General features: G+C 42.4%; 2 protein-coding genes across 8 annotated transcripts in view; one reads left to right on the forward strand and one right to left on the reverse strand.

The window, feature by feature from the left end:
- Positions 1 to 2,170, reverse strand: part of LOC112139665 (palmitoyltransferase ZDHHC18) — a 31,844-nt gene extending 29,674 nt beyond the window's left edge. For 2 of the 3 annotated variants that reach the window (XR_002918035.2, XM_024262498.1), the window contains exon 1: positions 1,570 to 1,829. Coding sequence is in view for 2 of the 3 variants with exons in the window: in XM_024262498.1 (XP_024118266.1) it covers positions 1,570 to 1,799 (230 nt within the window). In the remaining variant the exon portion in view is untranslated. Of the gene's footprint in view, positions 1 to 1,569 lie in introns of all 3 variants that reach the window. The other variant, XM_024262497.2, reaches the window with a different exon arrangement.
- A 1,101-nt stretch (positions 2,171 to 3,271) lies between these two features.
- On the forward strand, positions 3,272 to 18,001 carry kdf1b (keratinocyte differentiation factor 1b). 5 transcript variants are annotated; one of them, XM_036214335.1, is made up of 4 exons: positions 3,272 to 3,486; positions 6,175 to 7,041; positions 7,131 to 7,217; positions 16,159 to 18,001. In XM_036214335.1, exons 2-4 carry the CDS (start codon positions 6,180 to 6,182, stop codon positions 16,245 to 16,247), a joined length of 1,038 nt encoding a protein of 345 aa, XP_036070228.1. In that variant the 5' UTR covers positions 3,272 to 3,486; positions 6,175 to 6,179; the 3' UTR covers positions 16,248 to 18,001. The 5 variants fall into 5 exon arrangements, with proteins under 5 accessions (XP_036070228.1, XP_024118264.1, XP_036070226.1 ...); XM_024262496.2 differs by having other exon boundaries at positions 3,273 to 3,491; positions 6,172 to 7,041; XM_036214333.1 differs by having other exon boundaries at positions 3,273 to 3,491.
- Positions 18,002 to 20,568: the final 2,567 nt, after the last annotated feature.

The following is a 20,568-nucleotide window of genomic DNA, read 5'->3' on the forward strand; positions in this document are numbered from 1 at the left end:
TTTTGTTCCTTTGAGGCGCCTTGATCTGTTCATCACAGTTAAAGACCCTGGAGACAGGGCATGCTCAGTCTCCAGAGTCATGTGTCATGACTCTGGAGACTGAGATGCAAAGCTGTTATGCAACTCCGAGAGCTGTAAGGAAAAAGGGAATTTGCAGCGCTGGCGAAAGATGCGTCTTCATTCATGAGGGCAGGGGGGGGTCAACCACAGCTTAGAGTGATTTAATCTGCCGTCATGTTCAGCTGAGCATTAATAAGACGGTTATGCTTCTATGAAATCTGCAGTTTAAAGGAAGCAGGCGCTCATCTTCAGTGGAGTCCCCACCTCTTCCCTAAACCACTCACCCACAAGCAAAGCAGCCAAACGCAGCAAGGAATCGGACTGCTGACTCACTACAGCGGCCAGAGAGTGGTGGGTCTACACCAGCAGAAGACCAGAACCATGAATGAGAACTGGACTGAGTGAGTGTGACATCACCCACAGAAAATCACTTACTGTTTTCCTCAATGAAATAAAGTCAATTCAGTAAACTTTTTTTGTGATACGATTGCCGCCATTTTAGAACCAAAACCTTGACAGTGATTGTTAAAGTCCCACTATTTGTCACGCACCTAAGTGTGTGAAATTTGTTCTCCGCATTTGACCCATCCCCTGGGGGAGCGATGAGCTGCAGACACAGCCGCGCTCGGGAACCATTTGGTGGTTTAAGCCCCCAGTCCAACTCCTTAGTGCTGAGTGCCAAGCAGGGAGGCACTGGGTCCCATTTTTAAAGTCTTTGGTATGACTCGGCCGGGATTTGAACCCACGACCTTCCAATCTCAGGGCGGACACTCTACCACAAGGCCACTGAGCTGGTATTTTGATTGGTCCGAGTTATCATTTCTATGGCAACCACTCTCTCCAATCAGGAGTGAGCACTTTAGAGCTCCACTGATCATGGCTTGGGAGATTCTGTCAAACGCTTTGAACGTTTGATTTGAGACCACATGCTTTAACTGAGGCATCTGATTGGTCAGTTTGTAACTTGAATAGCTTGCAATAAAGAGAAAATATCATGAAAAAGTTATTATTATCAAGAATGTGTATAAAATAAAGCATCATAGCAAACAAAATGGTTATTGTGAATACTGAGTAATAGTTGATACTTAGTTATCTAGTTAGTTAGGGGTATCTTTGTACAGATGCAGACCTTTGTACCTCACATGCATCCTTGTTTTATTGCTTGAAACAAATAATTTTGAGTGACAAAAATTTTATTCAGTTCAAGACAAACTGAGAAACAGAATGGTAGAAACTGTTGAGCATCACTTCTAGCTGGAAAGATTCTGGTCTATGCTGAGAACTTTTTATGCATCAATAATTTTGATCATTTTGCAAAACAAAGCAAACGTTTGTTTGCTCTTAAACAGCGTTTTTTAGTTTAAGGACTTCAATTGTAGAAGTCAGAAGACTAAAGTAATGATAAGAAATCAGATCAGAAGAACCCTTCTACTTCTAACCTGTGGCCCCTGCAGGCCCCGCTGTGCCAAAGGACCAAATCTGAATTGATCAGGAAGCCGAAGCACTCACTCAAAGATGAAGAACAAGCCCGTGGTGACCAGGATGAGGCCCAGAGTGAGCGGCAGGACTCCGCTCTGCTGCGCCATCATGATCCTCCCGCCGCAGTAGAAGCGGTTCTTTCCCGGGAAAACCTCCCATTTCCTCCGCACTCTTCTGGGCCCCCGCGTCCCGATGTGAGACGGGGAGGCGTACGTCGGAACCACCTTTGGGTCGATCTGCTGATAATCACAGTTCTTCATGGTCGGTCCCGACCCGGAAAACGAGCGGGATCACCGGCTCCAGAAGATCGGTGCTCCACGAGCAGGGAGGGAGGCGTGTGCGAGAGCCCCCGCATCCAGAACCGGATCTGCGTTTCCCATTCTTCCTCCTCGTTGATCCTGCTGCTGCTTCCCAAGCTCAGACCCGCGCCTCACCCGGCTCTCCAAGCGGACCAAAGCCAGCAGCTGCTGCTAGCTTTGTCGCTGCGAGGATTCATCCCATTATTACAAGATGTTTAACAACGATTCCAGAACAGTTCACAAATGAGATGTGTTTTTATTATTATTAATCATGTTTTCTATTAACTGTCTGGAGGCGTCTGATGACCGGAATCTGCAGGCTTATGCTTTCAACAACACTTTGGAGAGACTACGACTTCCGGTTGTATTTCAAAACAAGACAACATCCATGATTATGTAATGTAAGCAGTTGTGTTGACGTCACACCCTCATCCCAGCTCTATATTACACATACAGGAAAATGTAGAGACTGAGTGTACATGCTCTTAGAAACGACGCTTCATTGCAATTTATATGCATATAATGCAGATCTTGGTATTATATCATTGTAAACATTTTATGTTTTTATTTTAAGTACATTAACTCACTTGTAAACTACAATGAAACACCTTTAAAAATATGATGCTTAAAAGCATAAACTGGAAATTTTGTGGCATATTCCACAAAATGAATCGTTTTGTTTATTATTATTGTTTTAAAAAACAACCTTATTTAGTTTTTAGGTGTTAATAACTACGCAAAACTAATTATAATCAATGAAATAGTTATGGCTGTGAATATTGTAAAATACAGTAAATATTGCAAAAAATACATTAAATCAACATTTTGAACCTTTCAATCTTTTCATTTAGGTATTTAATGTGATTGTTATCTAATACACGTAATCTTACAGATATGAACATAAACTTAAGTTTGTGAAACGTACCGGATGACTTAACCCTGGAGATCCAACGGGGTCAAATTTAGCACCATCCATCCACCCGACTTCTTCCACTCAACTGGGACCGGGTCACATGGGCAGCTATCTAAGCAAAGATGCCCAGACTTCCCTCGCCCCGGCCACTTCCTCCAACTCTTCTGGAAAATTTAGCCCCAGCGATTCATTTATTTTTTCACTTTTTTAATTTCTTATTTCCCTTCTTTTTAATTATTGTTTTAGGTTGTTTGCACTTTATTATTATTATTATTATCATATTATTATTATTATTATTATTATTATTATTATTATTATTGTTATTATTATTATTATTATTATTATTATTATTGCCCGTTGTAACTGGTATAACCTAAAATGAACATATAATAAAACAAATTGTCAAGTTCATATTGAAAGCTCAGAAGAAAATCGTTTCTGGTGTTCTGGTAAAGGAGAGATTACCTCAAGTCAGATTTTGGCTTCCCCTGTGTTTTATTTTGTAACAGACCTGGGACCGGAAGTCCAGCCTCCTGCAGGTAGCTGTCTGTCTCGCTTCCTGCACCTTGACGTTCAGGTAGGCAGATTTGAGCCCAAAGTTTGGGAAAAATTTAAGAAAACAGTTCGGGTCGGAGCGGAACCAGCAGAGTGGGAATGGATCGAACATTTTGGCATTTTGCGTGAAGCTGGAGGATCCGTCCTTCCTGTGGAAGTCAGCTGGAGCCGATCCGCGAGGTAAGGTGAGAATTCCCAGGTCCTCTAATGGAGGAAGCAGCGGCGGTGACAAGTCGCCATGCAAGCAAAAACACAAAGCTTAGGAAGAAAGAAGGTTCTGGACTCTTGCGACGACCGCGCTTCTGGTGACATGTGGAAGAAACGAATTCAAAGTCGGGATTATTTTTAACTGGTAAACAGTTTTTATTGACATAAGCATTTCAGGCGGACAGTCAGCTCGAACACCCCCCCCCCCCNNNACACACACACATACACACAACACACACAAGAAGGTTCACTTAAATTAGTTTCGTTTTCATTACATTCATAAAATAAAGTTATTTTAAAATATAAAAAACAGGTTAAATGATCAATGAATTGATTTCTGGCAGAAACTCCTTCCCTGCTATTGCTTCCGGTCCATCAGCTGGGATCTAAAGTCATAAATGTGGTCTGTTTAGACTCTCCAGGTAAACACCTAGTGTGTAAAAATACTGTAAGATTCCTGTATGGGATGTTGTTGAGAATGTGATGTATGAATGGTTAATTGTCTTTGGCTCTATTCATACATGCTCTATTACACCTGCCAAGCTGCTTACCTGCCCCCAGGACAGCAGGGATGAGCTGCTCTTCATATGATCAGGGAGTGTCCGCCTGTGCTGCCAACTTCTGGATGTTTTCCGGTGTTTACAGTTGGCACATGATGACATTTTCATGTCGAGCAGGTCAGATTACAATAAAGACTCGGCTCTTGTCAGAAATGCTCTGCTGGTGTCTGCGCTTCGGGGGGAGGGGGGACTTTTGGTCTACTGGTTCCAAAATATTTATGAAGTTGTGCTTCCTAGCTAAAAAAAGATGTCAAATGCTGCATCTGCTAAGTGAAACCTTAGCTCCAGCTACAGCCAGGTTAGGCAAAATGACATAACCGTGCACTGCAGTCTCGTGAAAACAGCAGCTCTGATGGAGGTCAGGGCTTTAGACAGAAATATAAACCCAACCGAACTGAAACCATATTGTTTTTCAGGTGTTTCTCCTGTGATCTTCTCTCCTTTCTGGAAGTATCTGTAAAACCAGTGTAAACTGTCATGGTTTGTGGTTTATGTGATGTGATCAAAGATGAAGCTTTTAAAATCTCTGGTTCAGAGTCTTTACAAAAATCAAACTTCATAATTTGTGGTTGTTGATCTGATTGATCTGGTTGGATTTTATGAATATAAACCTATTAATCGAACACAAAGGTGTCCATCAATACACCTGGCATCAGGACACCCTAGGTAGGAGATCGATGATCGACTTTGTAGTCGTTTCAGACGATCTCCGGCCGTGTGTTTTGGACACTCGGGTAAAGAGAGGGACAGAGCTGTCCGCTGATCACTACCTGGTGGTGAGTTGGATCCGCTGGCGGGGGAGGAGGCCGGAAAGACTCGGCAGACCTAAATGTACTGTGAGGGTCTGCTGGGAACGTCTGGCTGAACCTTCAGTCAGGGAGGTCTTTAACTCCCACATTCGGGAGAACTTCAAGTAGGTACAGAGGGAGGTTGGTGACCGTGTTCTCCACCTCTATTGTCTCTGCTGCTTTCCGAAGCTGCAGACGCAAGGTCTCTGGTGCCTGTCCTGGCGGCAACCCCCAAACCCAGTGGTGGACACCGGAAGTAAGGGATGCCGTCATGCTGAAGAAAGAGTCCTATCAGTTCTGGCTGGGTTGTTGGACTCCAGGAGGGAGGGTGTGTTCCAACTACCGGGGAATCACACTCCTCAGCCTCCCCGTAAAAGTCTATATCAGGGTACTGGAGAGGAGAGTCGGTCCGATAGTCAAATCTCATATCCAAGAACAACAATGTTCCTGGTACCTGTTGGACTCAGGCAGGGCTGCCTTTTATCACCAATTCTGCTCATAGTGTTTATGGACAGAATTTCTAGGTGTAGCCAGGGCCCGGAGAGGATCTGGTTTGGGGACCACAGGATTTCATCTCTGCTCTTTGCAGATGATGTTGTTCTGTTGGCTTCATCAAGCCAGGACCTCCAGCATGTATTGGAGCGGTTTGCAGCAGAGTGTGAAGCGGCTGCGATGAGGGTCAGCACCGCTTAATCTGAGGCCATGATTCTCGACCGGAGAAAGGTAGTTTGTCCTCTCTCGGTGGGTGGAGTGCTCCTGCCTCAGGTGGAGGAGTTTAAATATCTTGGGGTCAAAAGTACAAGATCCCAACTACAAACGTCTGAAATGAGTTTCCTCTGGAGGGTGGCTGGATGCTCCCTTAGAGATAGGGTGAGAAGCTGGGTTACCCGAAGAGAGCTCAGAGTAGAGCTCCACATTGAGAGGAGCCAGTTGAGGTTGCTCCAGCATCTGGTCAGGATGCCTCCTGGGCGCTTCCCTGGAGAGGTGTCCAGGAGGCCCCGGAAAAGACCCAGGACATGCTGGAGAGACCACGTCTCTCGGCTGGTCTGGGAACGCCTTGGGGTCCCCTCACAGAAGCTGGAGGAAGTGGCCGGGAAGAGGAAAGTCTGGGCGTCTTTGCTTTGACTGCTGCCCCAGTGACCCGGTCCCGTATGAGTGGAGAAAATGTATGGATTAATAATCGAATAAGCCAATTAATCATTTCACCGCTAGGAATTCTAATGCAGTAAATGCCTAGAGTAAATCTTTAGAATTTGGGAAGAATGCTGTGAGTCTAATGTTGCCTCACCTGGACCTTTCTGTCCTTGCAGCAGAAGCCATGTCTGCTGGCAGCCAGGAGTCGTCTTACGAGGAGCGCTGCGTGGACCCAGAGGAGGAACAGCTCCCTCCCCAGGAGCCAAAGGTGGTCCGCAAAGCTCACCTGAAGGACGCCAAAGAATCTGAGACGATTGGCTTCATCCCGGGCTCAGCTGAGCCCTCTTCTGCTGCTCAGACCTGCAATCCCTGCGCTTCTCCGAGGAGCTGTAGGACCTTTGTGTGCAGTGTGCTCACCTGCGGCCTGTACCGGCTCTGCCAGCGCTCCATCCTCGCTCCCTGTCTGGCACCAAACGAGAGCTCTCCAGAGGAACCGGAGAGTGTGAGCCTCCAAGCCAGGAACCCAGGGAAACACAAGGAGGAGGCAGAACAGAATGATACCCCGCAGACCTTCAATGACATCTACATCGGTGGAGTTAAAGTGGGCAGTCTTAAAGAATTTATGGACACTGACACCATTTCCCCATCATATATTCCTTCTTCTGTGGTCCAGACTCAGCCCAGCTATCAGTCACTGCACGATTCCATGCATTTTGATGACTGGGAGGTTGGTGAAGAGGATGTGGACTCCCTGATCACCAAGAAGCTTCTGGAGCTCTATTCTGAGTATCAGATTGAAGAGTTGGCCAGGTGCACTTCAGACTCTGTGTTCCTGAGGAAGAGCAAGACCATCAACCAGCTGATAAACTCCCTGGCAGAAGAGCACAAAATGGACGAGCAGGAGGCCGAGAACCGGCTGGTGCGTGGCATCATACGTATCAGCACTCGCAAGAGCACCAAGAAGCGTCCGCCTGTCTCCAGGACGTTCTCAGACAGCGGGAATGAGACCATGAATGGGAGCAGCTCCTTTACCTTCAGCAACAACAGTAAGATCCGATGCTCCTTTTTCGACTGGAGTGACATGACACTGTCACGGTGAGACATGAAAATCACAAACCTTCTCTGTTTCCTCAAGACGACTACAGGTCCAATCCCAACATCCAGATTTCAGAGCAGACCTCGTCAGACAAGTTTGCCAGGGAAATGTGGAGGAAAAACGGAGGTAAGTCCACTTCAGGAGAGTCATCAGAGATCTTCTGCTGGAGATACGAGCAGTGACAGGGAAATACTGTTGTCTTCATTCAGACTTATGTAAAATTTTATTTTAAAAGCATGGTTGTATCAATAAATAGGTAAGATCGTTTCAAAAAAGTGGCGCTGCTGCAGAGGCTCCACATCAAATTCCAAAGGGATGTGTTGGGAATTCACCTGGGTTACCGAAACAGAGAGAATGTTGTTTTTGTAACACAAACACAGGAACTCATTTTTACTGAAAAAGAAACTAAAACGTATAACCAAGGCCTGCAAAAACATTGATGTGTGACCGGGGGTGAAAGTAAGCTGGAGCGTTCTGGAGTGGCATTCCGGTAAAAGAATTGGAGATGGAAAGGCGCTCCAGCTGGAAGGAGAGTGAACGGTTTTCACTGCATAACTCATGACAGAAAACCGTGGTCGCTCTTATTAAAGAAAAAAATGAAAAATTACACTCAAGCTGTGACCACGCAGCGCTTTATTCGGATGTTTACTTTGTTGTTAGTGGCACATCAGCCAGTTGATCCAATGTTCTAGATCTCTTTCTCTCCCGGTCTGCGCTCTCTTGCTTCTGTAACAACTCGTCCGCGATCCCACATTGTCGCCTGTTGACGTCTGGGACCCCTCCGCGTCATTTTTTGGGTGTCCTCGGCTCATCGTTTTTTGACGTGCTGGCTGTTCCCATTAAGTCACAGGTCCCAAACCAGCGGCCGGCGTGCCGGAACCAGTCTGGTGCCAGGACGTGGAGCACACAGTACCCTAACCCGGTTCACATCCGGTGCCACATCGGGGTCCGGTTCGTGTCCGATGCCGCGTCCGGGATGATGAGTTGGGGACACCCAGGGGTTTGGCGGGGACGCAAAGGGATCCTGAACCAGGCGTCTGTGTTTGACGACTTGGAAATGAGATGTGCTGTGCAGTCCAATGCACATGCGCATGTAATGGGTTACGTTTGATATTTTGTTTGGGAACATTCGATTCGTTTACAGTCACCTGTGCATTAATGTGTATTCTACACGGAGGTGCAATCGGACAAGAACAACAATAAATGATTCAAAAACTTCTCATTGATATTGTGATTGATCAGTTTAAATACAATATAAATTTAGTTAAAGATAGAAAAAGTAAATGTTGACATGCAGAGATAATGAATCATTAAAGTGTTAGTAATGGCCTGGGACAAAGCTAAAATAAGTATCCAGATATATTCCATATGTTCTAATGTATCAAAAATAACAAATAATTACCGTTGACAAACGCAGGTTTTTGTAAAATTTGACAAAATCAACGACAAATCACACTCGCATGTCGCCCTGCTTCAGAAACGGCTCGATTCGGGTCACGTGACCCGTTGACGTCATGTGGGTAAGACAGCGCCAGCAGCAGAATGCAGGCGGACCCAGGGTGTCTGCAGATACATGTATGTGTGTGCGCTGTGGCAAAGTTGAATTCTATAAACATCGGTGTTATGGTCCGACGGAGTATTAGGGCCACCAAAAAAAAATAAATAAATAAAATTATGATTTTTAAAGTCAAATTTACGAGATTTACAATCGAAATGCGCCTATTGTGAATGAACACTGTGAGCAGAACCAGACCGACTAAACTGTGAAAAGCTTCTGATTTCAACAGGTAAACTGAATGTTTAAAACATTGCACATGTTTGGAAGTTTCTTTGTTTGATTTGCAGTTTATTAATCATTGATGGTGGCTTGCAGGATCTCTGCAGATCCGTTGATGAAACCATCGACACTCGCAGCGGTCCACCAGTCATTTCTTCCTCCGTGAAAGATCAGATCTCATTCATTTCTGTGTGATGCTTTCATCTGAAGAGGAATCGTTTTCGGAATTTTCAGTGTACTTAGCTAACGTGACAGACTGTTGTCATCCCCTGTTGTTGTTGTGTGTTGAAACGGGACGATTCATGTGGAGAACGGGGCGTACGGAGCACTGTTTACATTCTCCTTTGGTTTCTGCGCATGTCAGAGACATGCAGTAAGGTGGTGAAAGAGCTTCTGGGTATGTGAATAAAGTGATTAAATAAGTGAATAAATAAATAAATAATAATAAAGTGGCGGACGGTCCTGCAAACATGTCTCTAAGCTCTTTATTTTGCATATGAAACTCTGCATTACCGACCCGGATAGTCAGCGTCATTGATGATTTGATTTAGAGTCGCCAAAAGGTTCCGATCTGTAAATAAAGCTTCACGAGATGCTCCACGTCTTCCAGCTTCGAGCATGGCTCTGATAAACTGACAGCTTTCGTTTTCATCTGCATCCTCAGCGTCACTGTTAGTGTCATTGCCAGATAGTGAGCTCTTACTTTCCGCGCTGCCGGCTCAAATTGATAGGGCTTTACAGTCCTCAAACCACAAACACCCGGCGCCTCTGAATCAGCGTCACTTTCAGAACAAATGTTTCCACAATCTGAGTCTGAAGACAGAATTGTGGACCTTGAAATATCGCCGCTATCGCTAGCTCCGACACGCAAAGGAGAAGCCATCTTGCTATATTGACCCCTCTGACGTCACACGCACCACGTGACCAAAACGGAGCTTTTTACCCGGAAGAGACAGGTTTGCCAAATTTGGCCTCAAAAATGCCGTTTTATTTCAATATTTCTTGCTCAAAACACGTCAAAACATTTGGAAATGGTAAATATAAGGCGAAATACAGTTAACACCGAAAATGACCCACAACCCCATTACTAACCCTTTAAGAGGAAGATCCAGATTAAGATGAGCAGGCCAAATCTTCTAAAGTCGAGGATGAAGAAGAGAAAAGGGAAGATCCAAGTTGCATGGAAAAATGCCACTGAGACACCAGGGCTATGGCCATTATAGAAGTTTTGGACCATTCTTCCAAAAGAGCATTGGACAGGTCTGATGTTGATGGAGAAGGCTTGGCTGTCAGTCTTTGCTCTAATTCTTCTAAAGGAGTTCAATGCTCAGTGGCCTTGTAGAGTGTTCGCCCGGAGATTGGAAGGTTGTGAGTTCAAATCCTGGCTGATTAATACCAAATACTTTAAAAATGGGACCCAGTGCCTCCATCAGCATTAAGGGGTTGGATTGGGGGGGTTAAAACACCAATGGTTCCCAAGTGTGGCTGTGTCTGCAGCTCATCGCTCCCCCAGGGGAGGGGAGAAATGCGGAGAGCAAATTTCCCACTCCTAGGTGTGTGACAACTAATGGGACTTTAACTTTATGGGGTTCAGGTCAGGACTCTGTGCAGGCCAGTCCAGTTCCTCCACACCACACTCTGTCCTCCATGTCTTTATGGACCTTGCTTTGTGCTCTGGTGCGCAGTCTTGTTTGAAGAGGAAGGCCCGCTCCAAACTGTTCCTACAAGGATGGGAGCATGGAATTGTTCAAAATATATTTGGTATTTCACTGGTACTAAAGGGCGAAGCCCAATTCCTGACAAACAAGCCCACACCATCATTCCTCCTCCACCAGTCCAGTCCGAAATGTCCCATTCTCCTGCAACCTCCAAACCCAGACGGTCCATCAGATTTCTAGATAGAAAAGTATGATTCCTCCCTCCAGAGACGACGTCTCCACAGCTCTAGAGTCCAGTGACGGCTTTACACCACTGCATCCACACTTTACATTGTACTTGTTGATGTGTGGCTGGATGCAGCTGCTTGTATATTGAAACCCATTCCATGAAGCTCTCTGTGTACTGTACTTGGGCTAATCTGAAGGACGCATGAAGGTTGGAGCTCTGTAGTGATTGACTGTACAGAAAGTCGGTGATCTCTTTATAATATGAGCTTCAGCATCCTCTGACTCCTCTTCATCAGTTTACGTGAGGGGTCTCAAACTGGTGGTCCGCGGGCCATTTGCAGCCCCCAAGTTGATATTTTACAGCCCCCGCCTTAATATGACAGTTCAATGTCTACTAAACAACATATTCTGAATGTCCACGCTTCTTTGATGATAGCTTTGAATTTGCTTTGTGATGTTTCAGGTTTATGCTTAAAACTTTGCATTTGCTATTGTCGTTGGATCTTGTCTTTAGAAAAGTCCTTAGCAACAGTTGCTAGCATCGCTAGCTCATGTCGTTTCACGTGACACACAAAAGATATTGCTTAGTAGTACATAGACATGAACAAATGTTCAATAAAATTTTTCAATATCAAGGAGAATTTGGTAGAGAATCTGCGTAGAGAATTTGGTGGTGGCTGCCAACACTAAATTTACAAGTGCCACCAGCTCCTGTGTGCCGAAAAGGGGTGAAATTTGGCTGGTTATAGGGGCCCAGACTAAGAGGGGGCCCACAGAGGCCCCTAATGATGACGAAATTATATGAAATAATGGGAATCAACTTGCGGTCAGCTGAGAACTGTTTTTTTTTTTTTCTCCTGTGAGTTTATACGTTCATATAAATGCTCAAACTTGCTCATCCTTCCTCTAACTTCAGATGCAAATATCACAGGAACTGTGAACTGATTCATAGGAGTACCTCCATGAAAAAAGAAAAGAAGAGACAGCCTGTCTATTGCTGCACGGAGCATGCAACGAGAGGAGCAGAATAGAGGAGAGAAGAAGTGTGCACATTTCAGATGACTGAGTGAAATGTTGATTAGATCTATTATCAGAACTGTTAATCCTAAGATTAAGTTTAAAGTTTATTATCTTCTGCTGAACGGCAGTACCTATAGTTTCTGTTCAGAAGAAAAATTATTAAATAAGAGAATAACATTAAAAAACCTGCAACATATTTACTGCTTTAGGAGGATGTTTTTAAGACTTAATTTTATTTTAAAAGGAACTTCAATGTGCTGCTGTCAGATTAAAATAAATCAAAAGTTTTATACAGCCTATTGAAAAACGTAACATTGTTATGGTTTAATTATTGTATATACTAGTTTATGTATTGTGTATATGTATAATAATTATTTGAAATATTTACATGTCCCCCACAGTTAGTTTCAACACTACAATCAATAAAAAAAATAACAAAAGTTTACTTTAAATTTTTTCATTTCAGATTTAATTGGGGGGGGGGTAAAAAAATCTGAGGTCGCTTTGAGACACCACCCCCACCTTATTTTAAGCCAGGAAAAAACCTGAGTAGACATAGACAGTGGACACAAGAACACATTTTTGGCTCAAATGGAACCCCATATGTCCCAGCCTCAGCCAGTCTCTGCCTTTAGTGGCCCCAAGGTAAATTGAGTTTGAGACCCCTGGTTCATGTGGTAGACCACTTGGTGTCTGAGTTGCTGTTATTCCCAAACTCTTCCATGTTGTTCTGATAGAGCTGACAGTTGACTGTGGAAAATTTAGGACCTTTCACCACTGGATTTGTTGTACAGGTAGCATCCTATGACATGCAGAGAACAGATGTTAGTGAAGGAGCTGTGGATGTAAACTTTAACCTGCCACAACATTTACTGCTATTATCTCTGTGTTTGGAATCTTAACAGTTTGGCAGATGTATTTGATGTAATCATCCAAGTTTAAAAATGTTTTTTGTATCAGTTAAAGATGCTAGCTGGAGCCTTTTTCTCAAAGTACAACCAAATCGTCTATTTGAAGGTAAATTCTGAAGCAATTGAGATGTATTTACCATGTTTGTAATCCAAAAATGATAAAAGTTTTAGTTTCATTTGAAAATGTGGTAAAGGGTGTTTTTATTATTATTATTATTTAGCACTTTGAGCTGTTTTTAATAGGGAAAGGACTTTACTAAACTTTATCAGTCATTCATGCTATTAAACTTCATCAGTCTCCCTCATTTCTGGTCTTGGGTGACAATCATTTACAAGCTCTGTTTTATGGATTTTAGCACAGAGGCAAAATAAAAACTCAGATATAAAGAAGCTGTTCATTTGACAGCAATGCATTACCTGTAGCAGTAGAAGGCGCAATTCTTGCAATATTTACAGATTAATCCTAATAGATAATCAATATTTAAATATACTACAAGATCAATAATTTTCTAAGCTTTAATTCGAGCCATATTTTGTAAAAATCGGTTAAGAAATGAGAGAGCTAGCCCGATTTTTGTGGTTATTGACTGCTTGTCCTCCATTGAAACAGCTGCGTTCTGCTGCCATGAATCAATGTATAGTAATGGCGCCTGCGGTGCACGTCTCTGTCTATAGCAGCAAATAGGCAAGGGCCAATCCAGTAATATATATCAATGCTTGAAATAGATTTGAAATTAAAATTAAATTTTTGTCCATTTGAATTTATTTTAAAGAAATCATAATAAAATCTACATCGTGAAACAAAACTGAAAAAAATCGTGATTTTCTTTTTTTGCCATATCGCCCAGCCCTACGGTTAAGTCAGACAAAATGATGGCAAGCGATAAAGTGAAAAGTTACTTCCGGCGTTTGCATTTAGAACGGCAGAACTGTCAGCTGAACACTGTTTGACACAATTTTACATAAATAATAAAAGGTAACCTTACCAATTTCAACAGAAAAATCTACAATAATTATTTATGAATGTCGTGCTGAACTGTATTTTCATTTCCTCTTAGATCATTCACAAATCTAAATACAAATTTAAATAATCCTCCAATATTGGATGTTTTATTGACAATATCAACCTTGCATCTAACAGGTTCTATTTTGGTTGATGTTATTTGCATGTATTTTTAGTGCAATCGAGTACAAAAGTTGATAGAAATTCATGTTGGCCACATTTAATACCTTCAGCAAAAAAACAAATTCTGCATGTCTGCATGGATTTTAATCACTCCCCAGGATAAATTTACTTGTTCTATTTTAGGGGATAATTGTAAAAACAGGAATGGTTTGGCTCAGGAAAAAAGTTAAAGTTGATCATGTTTTACCTTTATTTTCTCATAGATCAGACACAGTTATGATCAAAAACAAAGAGTGATGTTAGAACCACAGCTGAGCTAACAGCAGCTCACTGACCGCAGTAGAAAACATTACAACAGGAATAAGTTTGACTTTAATGTCAGACACGCTGGAATTGTCTGACTTTTGCTCTGTTTACAAGAATTATGTGAGAATGGAAATTTAGGAAACTAGTGAGAAAAGATCTTCTGCAGCTGCACGTCTCATAGCCAAAGCTAATGCTACCGTTAGCATTAGCACAGATTAAAAGAATAAAATCATAGTTACCTTCATAATCAAACAAGCATCATTCAATGAAGTACTTGTAATCTTCGTCTACCTTTAACCAGGTTGTCAGAGAGAAATAATCCACGACTCTTTTAATATCATCCAGAGGAATTTGGAAAGGAAGAGCTGCAGCAGCTGCTTTTTGTAGGCAGGATTACCGATGTTTGTACAGTGATTTGTGAACAATCTATAAGGAGGAAACAAATACAATCATTTATAAAATAAGTATTGTACATGTTTTATTTACAATTGCTTAGGTTATCCTCTATTATTTATGTAAAATTGTTTTAAACAGCATTCAGCTGTCAGCTTTCCCGTTCTAAATAAAATGAGCCGGAAGTGACTCACCACACATCCGGCGATGTGTGGTGAGTCACAGGAAAAGGGTCTATTCACTGAACTCCTGAGAGCAGAACATTCTTTCAGGAATGTTTGTAAAAACAGTCTCCATGACTGAGGGCGGATTTATACACCTGTGTACACCTGAACACCTGATTCTGATCATTTGAATGGGTGAGCCAATACTTTTGTTAATGTCATTTAGGCTGACTAACAGAGGAGGATTCTACTTTGCCTGTTACCAGAGACTTTTTAACACACAGATGAATGCAGGCTGACCCGAAGCCTTTAAATGATGTCCATCACAAGAAATTATTCCATTTCAGAGGGAAGAGTATGCCAAAACTGTGATTTGTCTGAGTCATTGTTTCTGTGGTAACCACTCTCTCCAATCATGAGGGAGCTTGTTGAAAGTTCACAGCTCTGCGAAATTCGTTAAACGTTTTGAATGTTTTCTTCTTCACCTTTCGGCTTATTCCATTTTGGGGACATCACAGGGATTTTGGCTTCTTGGAGCCAGCAGGTTACTTCCCCTTTGGAATACAAGGGGTCCTTTATTCCACTTCTCATATACAGTCAATAATGAAACCGTATATTTTTCAAGGACCATTCAGTCTTATTGGGCTGGTAAAAGTTCAGGAACTGCCAGGTTGCTATTGCTAGCAGCAGTCTTGGTCACCTTTGGAAGATTGATTTGGGTTTTTAAAGTACAATTACCATCAGCTGTCACACATCTAGGTATGTGAAATTTGTTCTCCCTATTTGACTCATCCCCTGGGGGAGCGGTGAGCCGCAGACACAGCCGTGCTCAGCCACAAAGTTAGAGCTATTCTCTGTGAAGATGTCAATGTTCCTGTTTAAAAACCCCACCACTGTCCCGCACCTGTCAAAGCCCAAAGCTTTAACCTCAACTTCAGACAGGGACAATGCCAAGAACCAGATAGATGTGATATGGATCAAAGACTTTCACCAAAAGCTCCACAATATCCTCAAAATGTCTGCTCAAGCCGTGCAGAGGTTTCCATGGTAAAGTACGGAGCACGCACAGAGCTCGTGAGCATTGGTCTGTTCCGCTCTGATAGTCCAGAGTCCCACAGAACACTCAAGTCCTCCTTCTCGAACAGCATTCAGGACAATGAGCAGCTGGATCCTCTCAGTGGTTTGGGAAGGAGTGATCCGGTTACCTTTGAGCTCAGTCTGAACAGAGAACTAACTTGGGAGGGGCCTCGGCAGGAAGCTTGACTGCTCTGTGGCCCCTCCCCCTGCAGGGAGAGGACTGAAAGTTAAACCTGTTTCTATACTGATAATAGAAAACTGTGTCTGATTTTAGAAACTGATGATCAGGTTAACAGCTCTGGTTTGGAGCTGCAGTGTCGTCCTCCATTTCTAATCTAACTTCCAAATATTTGGTAGGTCAGCATCCTGTTCACCATCTTTGTTTATTTTTCTTATTTCCGTGTCAGGTCACTCTTCAGGTGCTCCTTCAGGATACTCCCACACAGAAACAGACTCCTCGGGCGTGCCTCTGATCCGCTCCTCGGTGAGGACCTGATGAGGACAGAACTGGCCGTCCTGACCGTTGGCGCCATGTGCAGGACTTTGGGAGGAGTTGCACTTGCACTGGAGGGCGTGGCTGAACCAAGCTCTTGACAAGGAGGACGGAAGGAAGGAAATGTGAAGGTGCACATTGTCTGAAGCACGCCGGTGAACTCAGGGCTCTCTGTGTCTGTATTTATGCTGGTTATTGTTTTACGTACGCGTTTGAAGGAGTAGGAGCTCCTCCCACAGGCAGAGGTCTCCTCAGATGTTTGATTGCCGTCCTGCTTATGAAGCTTCCTTGAAATGTGACTCTCCTGTGTGTGGGCTTGAGTTATTTTTTTGCACATTTCTTCCGTCCTGATTCCTCTTTTCTTAATTTAGGCCTTTTGTTCAGTAGTTCTCATAGAGACTAAACAGATTATGTTGTTGATGACTTCACACTGGCTATGTCTCAGTTCCTGAATTGCTTTTAAAATCCAGGGCACTATATAGTCCTGCAATATGTAGTTTATAAGATGGGAATTGCGACATAGCCACCATTTGGAATTTTTCTCTGCCCAGTTAAACGTTCCCATCATGTTTTTATTCCTCTCCTCTAACTACCGTATTTTCACGACCATTAGGCGCGGATAAACGTCTCAAATTTTCTCCAAAATGTGCGGCACGCCCTATAGTGCAGTGCGCCTACTGTGTTGTTTTGGGGTTTTTTTGGAAGGTGGATTACATGAAAACTTTGAGGGATGAAGTGTGGGCTTTATTGTTGTTGTTTTATAGCTGAAGTGAGCGCCACACACACAGGAAGCGAGGGAGCAAGTGCCTGTGCTCCCTCGCTTCTCCAAAGCAGCAAATGTGTGAAAAAAAATCACATTTATTCAAATTCAAATTTGTTTGAATTAATTTTACATTTTATGTCAGATAATTTGTTATTATTGAGGCAACTTGTGAGGGGGCGCTTCAGCTGTTTCTGTGACTGAGATAAAGGCTGTCCCGCAGGCTGTGAAATGAAGTCAGACTTTCAAGCGCTACGCAGCATGCGCTCTCGTGCTCGCCTCAATAGCTGCTTTATATGAGCCCGCCCTCTATGGCAGGAAAAGTAAAGGGATTGGCTAAAACTTCACAGTACTGAAGAAAGTAGAAATGATTGACTTGTCCAAAGACCAATAGACCTTCAATGAAATGCTGCACTGTTTGCAGCAGCTGCTTTCGGTTTGGGTAGAGATGCGTAAATCAATGTCTGCGTGGAATCAAACTTCGGTGACCAACCCAAGTTTTACCATGCCTGCGCCCTATGGTCAAGAGCGCCTTATGTATTTGTTAAATACAGAAAAAGCACCAGTAAGTGAAACTGCGCCCTATAACCCCTATTCACCCTATGGTCGTGAAAATATGGTAAATGTCCACTTCAGACTCAAAAGCCTAATTAATGCCTTCAACCAGAGCTGCTTCAAATGAACTCAAAACCTTTAACACAGCTTCATTTGGTTTCTTAGCAGGAAGCAGAATAGATTATCTTAAACTTTTCCCTTCTTTCTTTACCGTTGCTCTCCACTTGTTTTCAGATTGAAAAACAGCTATACTCACATCAACTCAATGCAGACGTTTGGATCAGGAGTCATGATCTACTTCAGGACGTAAATCTGGAGATTGTTTTTGTCATTTATGGTCCTCTAAGAACTTAGAGTGCATGTGTGTGAATGAGAAGAACCAGAGTGGAAGAGTGAGGTTACAGGGAGAAGAGATAAAGAAGGTGGAGGAGTTTAAGTATTTAGGGTCAACAGTACAGAGTAATGGAGAGTGTGGAAAAGAAGTGAAGAGGAGAGTGCAAGCAGGTTGGAATGGGTGGAGAAAAGTGTCAGGTGTGATGTGTGACAGAAGAGTTTCAGCACAAATGAAAGGAAAGGTGTACAAGACTGTGGTGAGACCAGCCATGTTGTTTGGACTAGAAACAGTGGGACTGAAGAAAAGACAGGAAGCAGAGCTGGAGGTAGCAGAGATGAAGATGCTGAGGTTCTCTTTGGGAGTGACCAGGATGGATAGGATCAGGAATGAATACATCAGAGGGACAGCACATGTTAGAGGTTTTGGAGATAAAGTCAGAGAGGCCAGACTGAGATGGTTTGGACATGTTCAGAGGAGAGACAGTGAATATATTGGTAGAAGGATGCTGAGTCTAGAGCTGCAGGAAAGAGGTCTAGAGGAAGACCAAAGAGGAGGTTTATGGATGCAGTGAATGAAGACATGAAGGTGGCTGGTGTTAGAGTGGAGGATGCTGAAGACAGGCTTAGATGGAGGAAACGGATTCACTGTGGTGACCTTTGAAGGGAAAAGCCGAAAGGAAAAGAAGAAGATTGTCCTCTAAGAACTTAGTTGGAACTTTGTTGTGCTATTTGTTTTAAAAAATGTCACCCAAGCAAAAGCTAACTAACAAAAGTGTTCCCTTTCAGGGATGAATAAAATCAATCAACAGGAAAGCATTACCCTCAGTTTGACGCTCCAACAGGCTGCTGCTGGAATTCTCCATTTTTAAGAGGCCTCCCTTTGTCCACAATAGCAAGGACATGTTTTAAGTCAAAAAAATTCCTTTACATCTAATTATGAACATAATTCTGCTTGAAGTTTTCATGTGTTGAGTTTATGAGAAACTTTATTTCCAGCTGAGTTTAGAATCAGTAGTTTGCTATATTTCCAGCTCTCTGCAGGAAGCTACACAGAAACTGGAGAAACTTCCAGAAAGAGTTGCAGGAAGGCCGTGTGATTACACAAAAGGCTCTTTTGTTTGAAGTTGAAATGTTTATCCATTAGTTTTTCCTCTCACACTTTATGTTAAATTAAGAAACGGACGTATTTTTAGGATGTTTTACATGGAAAAACTGAAACAGATCTGTCTATGTTTTGGAAGTTACCTCCCAGTGGCAGCAGAGGGGGCTGCAGCCTCAGTTTGGAGAGTTGAAATCTCTTTTTAGAAGATTTCTCAGGACATGTTGTTTATTGATCGAGACAGACTTGCACAGGACTTATTTTTTGCTTATTTGCATCTCAAGCTAACAGCTGTAGAAACTTTCAGCTACTGATTGTATTTAAATTTAAGAGTGGGTTTTTATTTTTTCTTCGAATATTTGATTCAGTAGCATGAAGTCCAGGTGAACTTTTTAGCTCATAAGCTTCTCATTTAAGATGTTTTTTTTGTTTTCTTGTTGACTGTAGTTGGTTATTCAATCAGAATTTGCTTGCTGTGTTTTCATGTGTCGTTCCTGCCTGTTGTGATTCTGATGAACTTCTGTAATCCTTAATGTGATCTGCACATTTCCCATTCTATGACCCAGAAAGAAGAACAAGCATGTTTTCTTTAGGCTAAAAGACCCGAGATGCTAATAAAAACATGAATGTGTGATGAAGCTGAATGCAGCAGAACAGTTTGCCTGCATTCTTTTATTTTTCATTTTTACTTTAAAATGTTTTGCAGATGTAAAAGTTGTTGCTTTATAAATCTGTAAACTCTGATTTAAATTAAATAAATGAAGTGAAATTGGGAACATGTATTTTTTGATTGACTTTTGGTTAAAATAAATGCAACTATTTCTTCATAAAATTCAATAAAATTTAATAGACCCTCTTCACGTGACGTCACACAAACGGCGAGTGTGCAGAGTGACTTCTGGTATTATATTATGTCTGTTGTTTAGAACAGCAAAGCTGACAGCTGAACGCTGTTTAAAGCAATTTTATGTAAATAACGAAAGGTAACCTGACCAATTGTAACAGAAATTTGTACAATATTTATTTTCTACCTGGTTGTATTGTTTTCCCTCTTAGATCAAACATCAGTATTCCTCCTGCAGAATGATCCACAGCTGCTTCCCCAAAATCCTCTGGATGATATTAAACCAGTCGTGGATCATTTCTCTCTGACAAGCCGGTCATAGTTAGATGAAGTTTACAGTAACTTTATTGAATGCTGCTTGTTTTATGATGAAGGTAATTAAGATTCTCTTCTTCTAATTGATGCTAATGCTACCGTTAACTTTCCATGACAGGGATGAGATGTAGATCTGCAGAAGATCTAAAACATGTGCGAATAACATCAAGCAAAATAGAACCTGTTAGAATAATATCTGCTCAAATAAAGGGTCAATATTTTCAATAGAACCTTAAATATTGAAGGATTATTCAAATTTGTATTTAGATTTGTTAACAATCTAAGAGGAAATGAAAATACAGTTCAACAGGACATTCATAAATAAATATTGTAGATTTTTCTATTGAAATTGGTAAGGTTAACTTTTATTATTTATGTAAAATTGTGTCAAACAGTGTTCAGCTGACAGCTTTGACGT

This window comes from Oryzias melastigma, linkage group LG11 (genome assembly GCF_002922805.2).
Source record: "Oryzias melastigma strain HK-1 linkage group LG11, ASM292280v2, whole genome shotgun sequence".
NCBI classification, from domain to species: Eukaryota; Metazoa; Chordata; class Actinopteri; order Beloniformes; family Adrianichthyidae; genus Oryzias; species Oryzias melastigma.

Bases quoted from the DNA above. Each gene is read 5' to 3' on its own strand.
- kdf1b (XM_036214335.1), top strand. From the start codon at position 6,180: ATGTCTGCTGGCAGCCAGGAGTCGTCTTACGAGGAGCGCTGCGTGGAC. The intron at 7,042-7,130 runs GTAAGATCCGAT...TGTTTCCTCAAG, and splicing joins CTTTACCTTCAGCAACAACA to ACGACTACAGGTCCAATCCC. The intron at 7,218-16,158 runs GTAAGTCCACTT...TTTCCGTGTCAG, and splicing joins AATGTGGAGGAAAAACGGAG to GTCACTCTTCAGGTGCTCCT.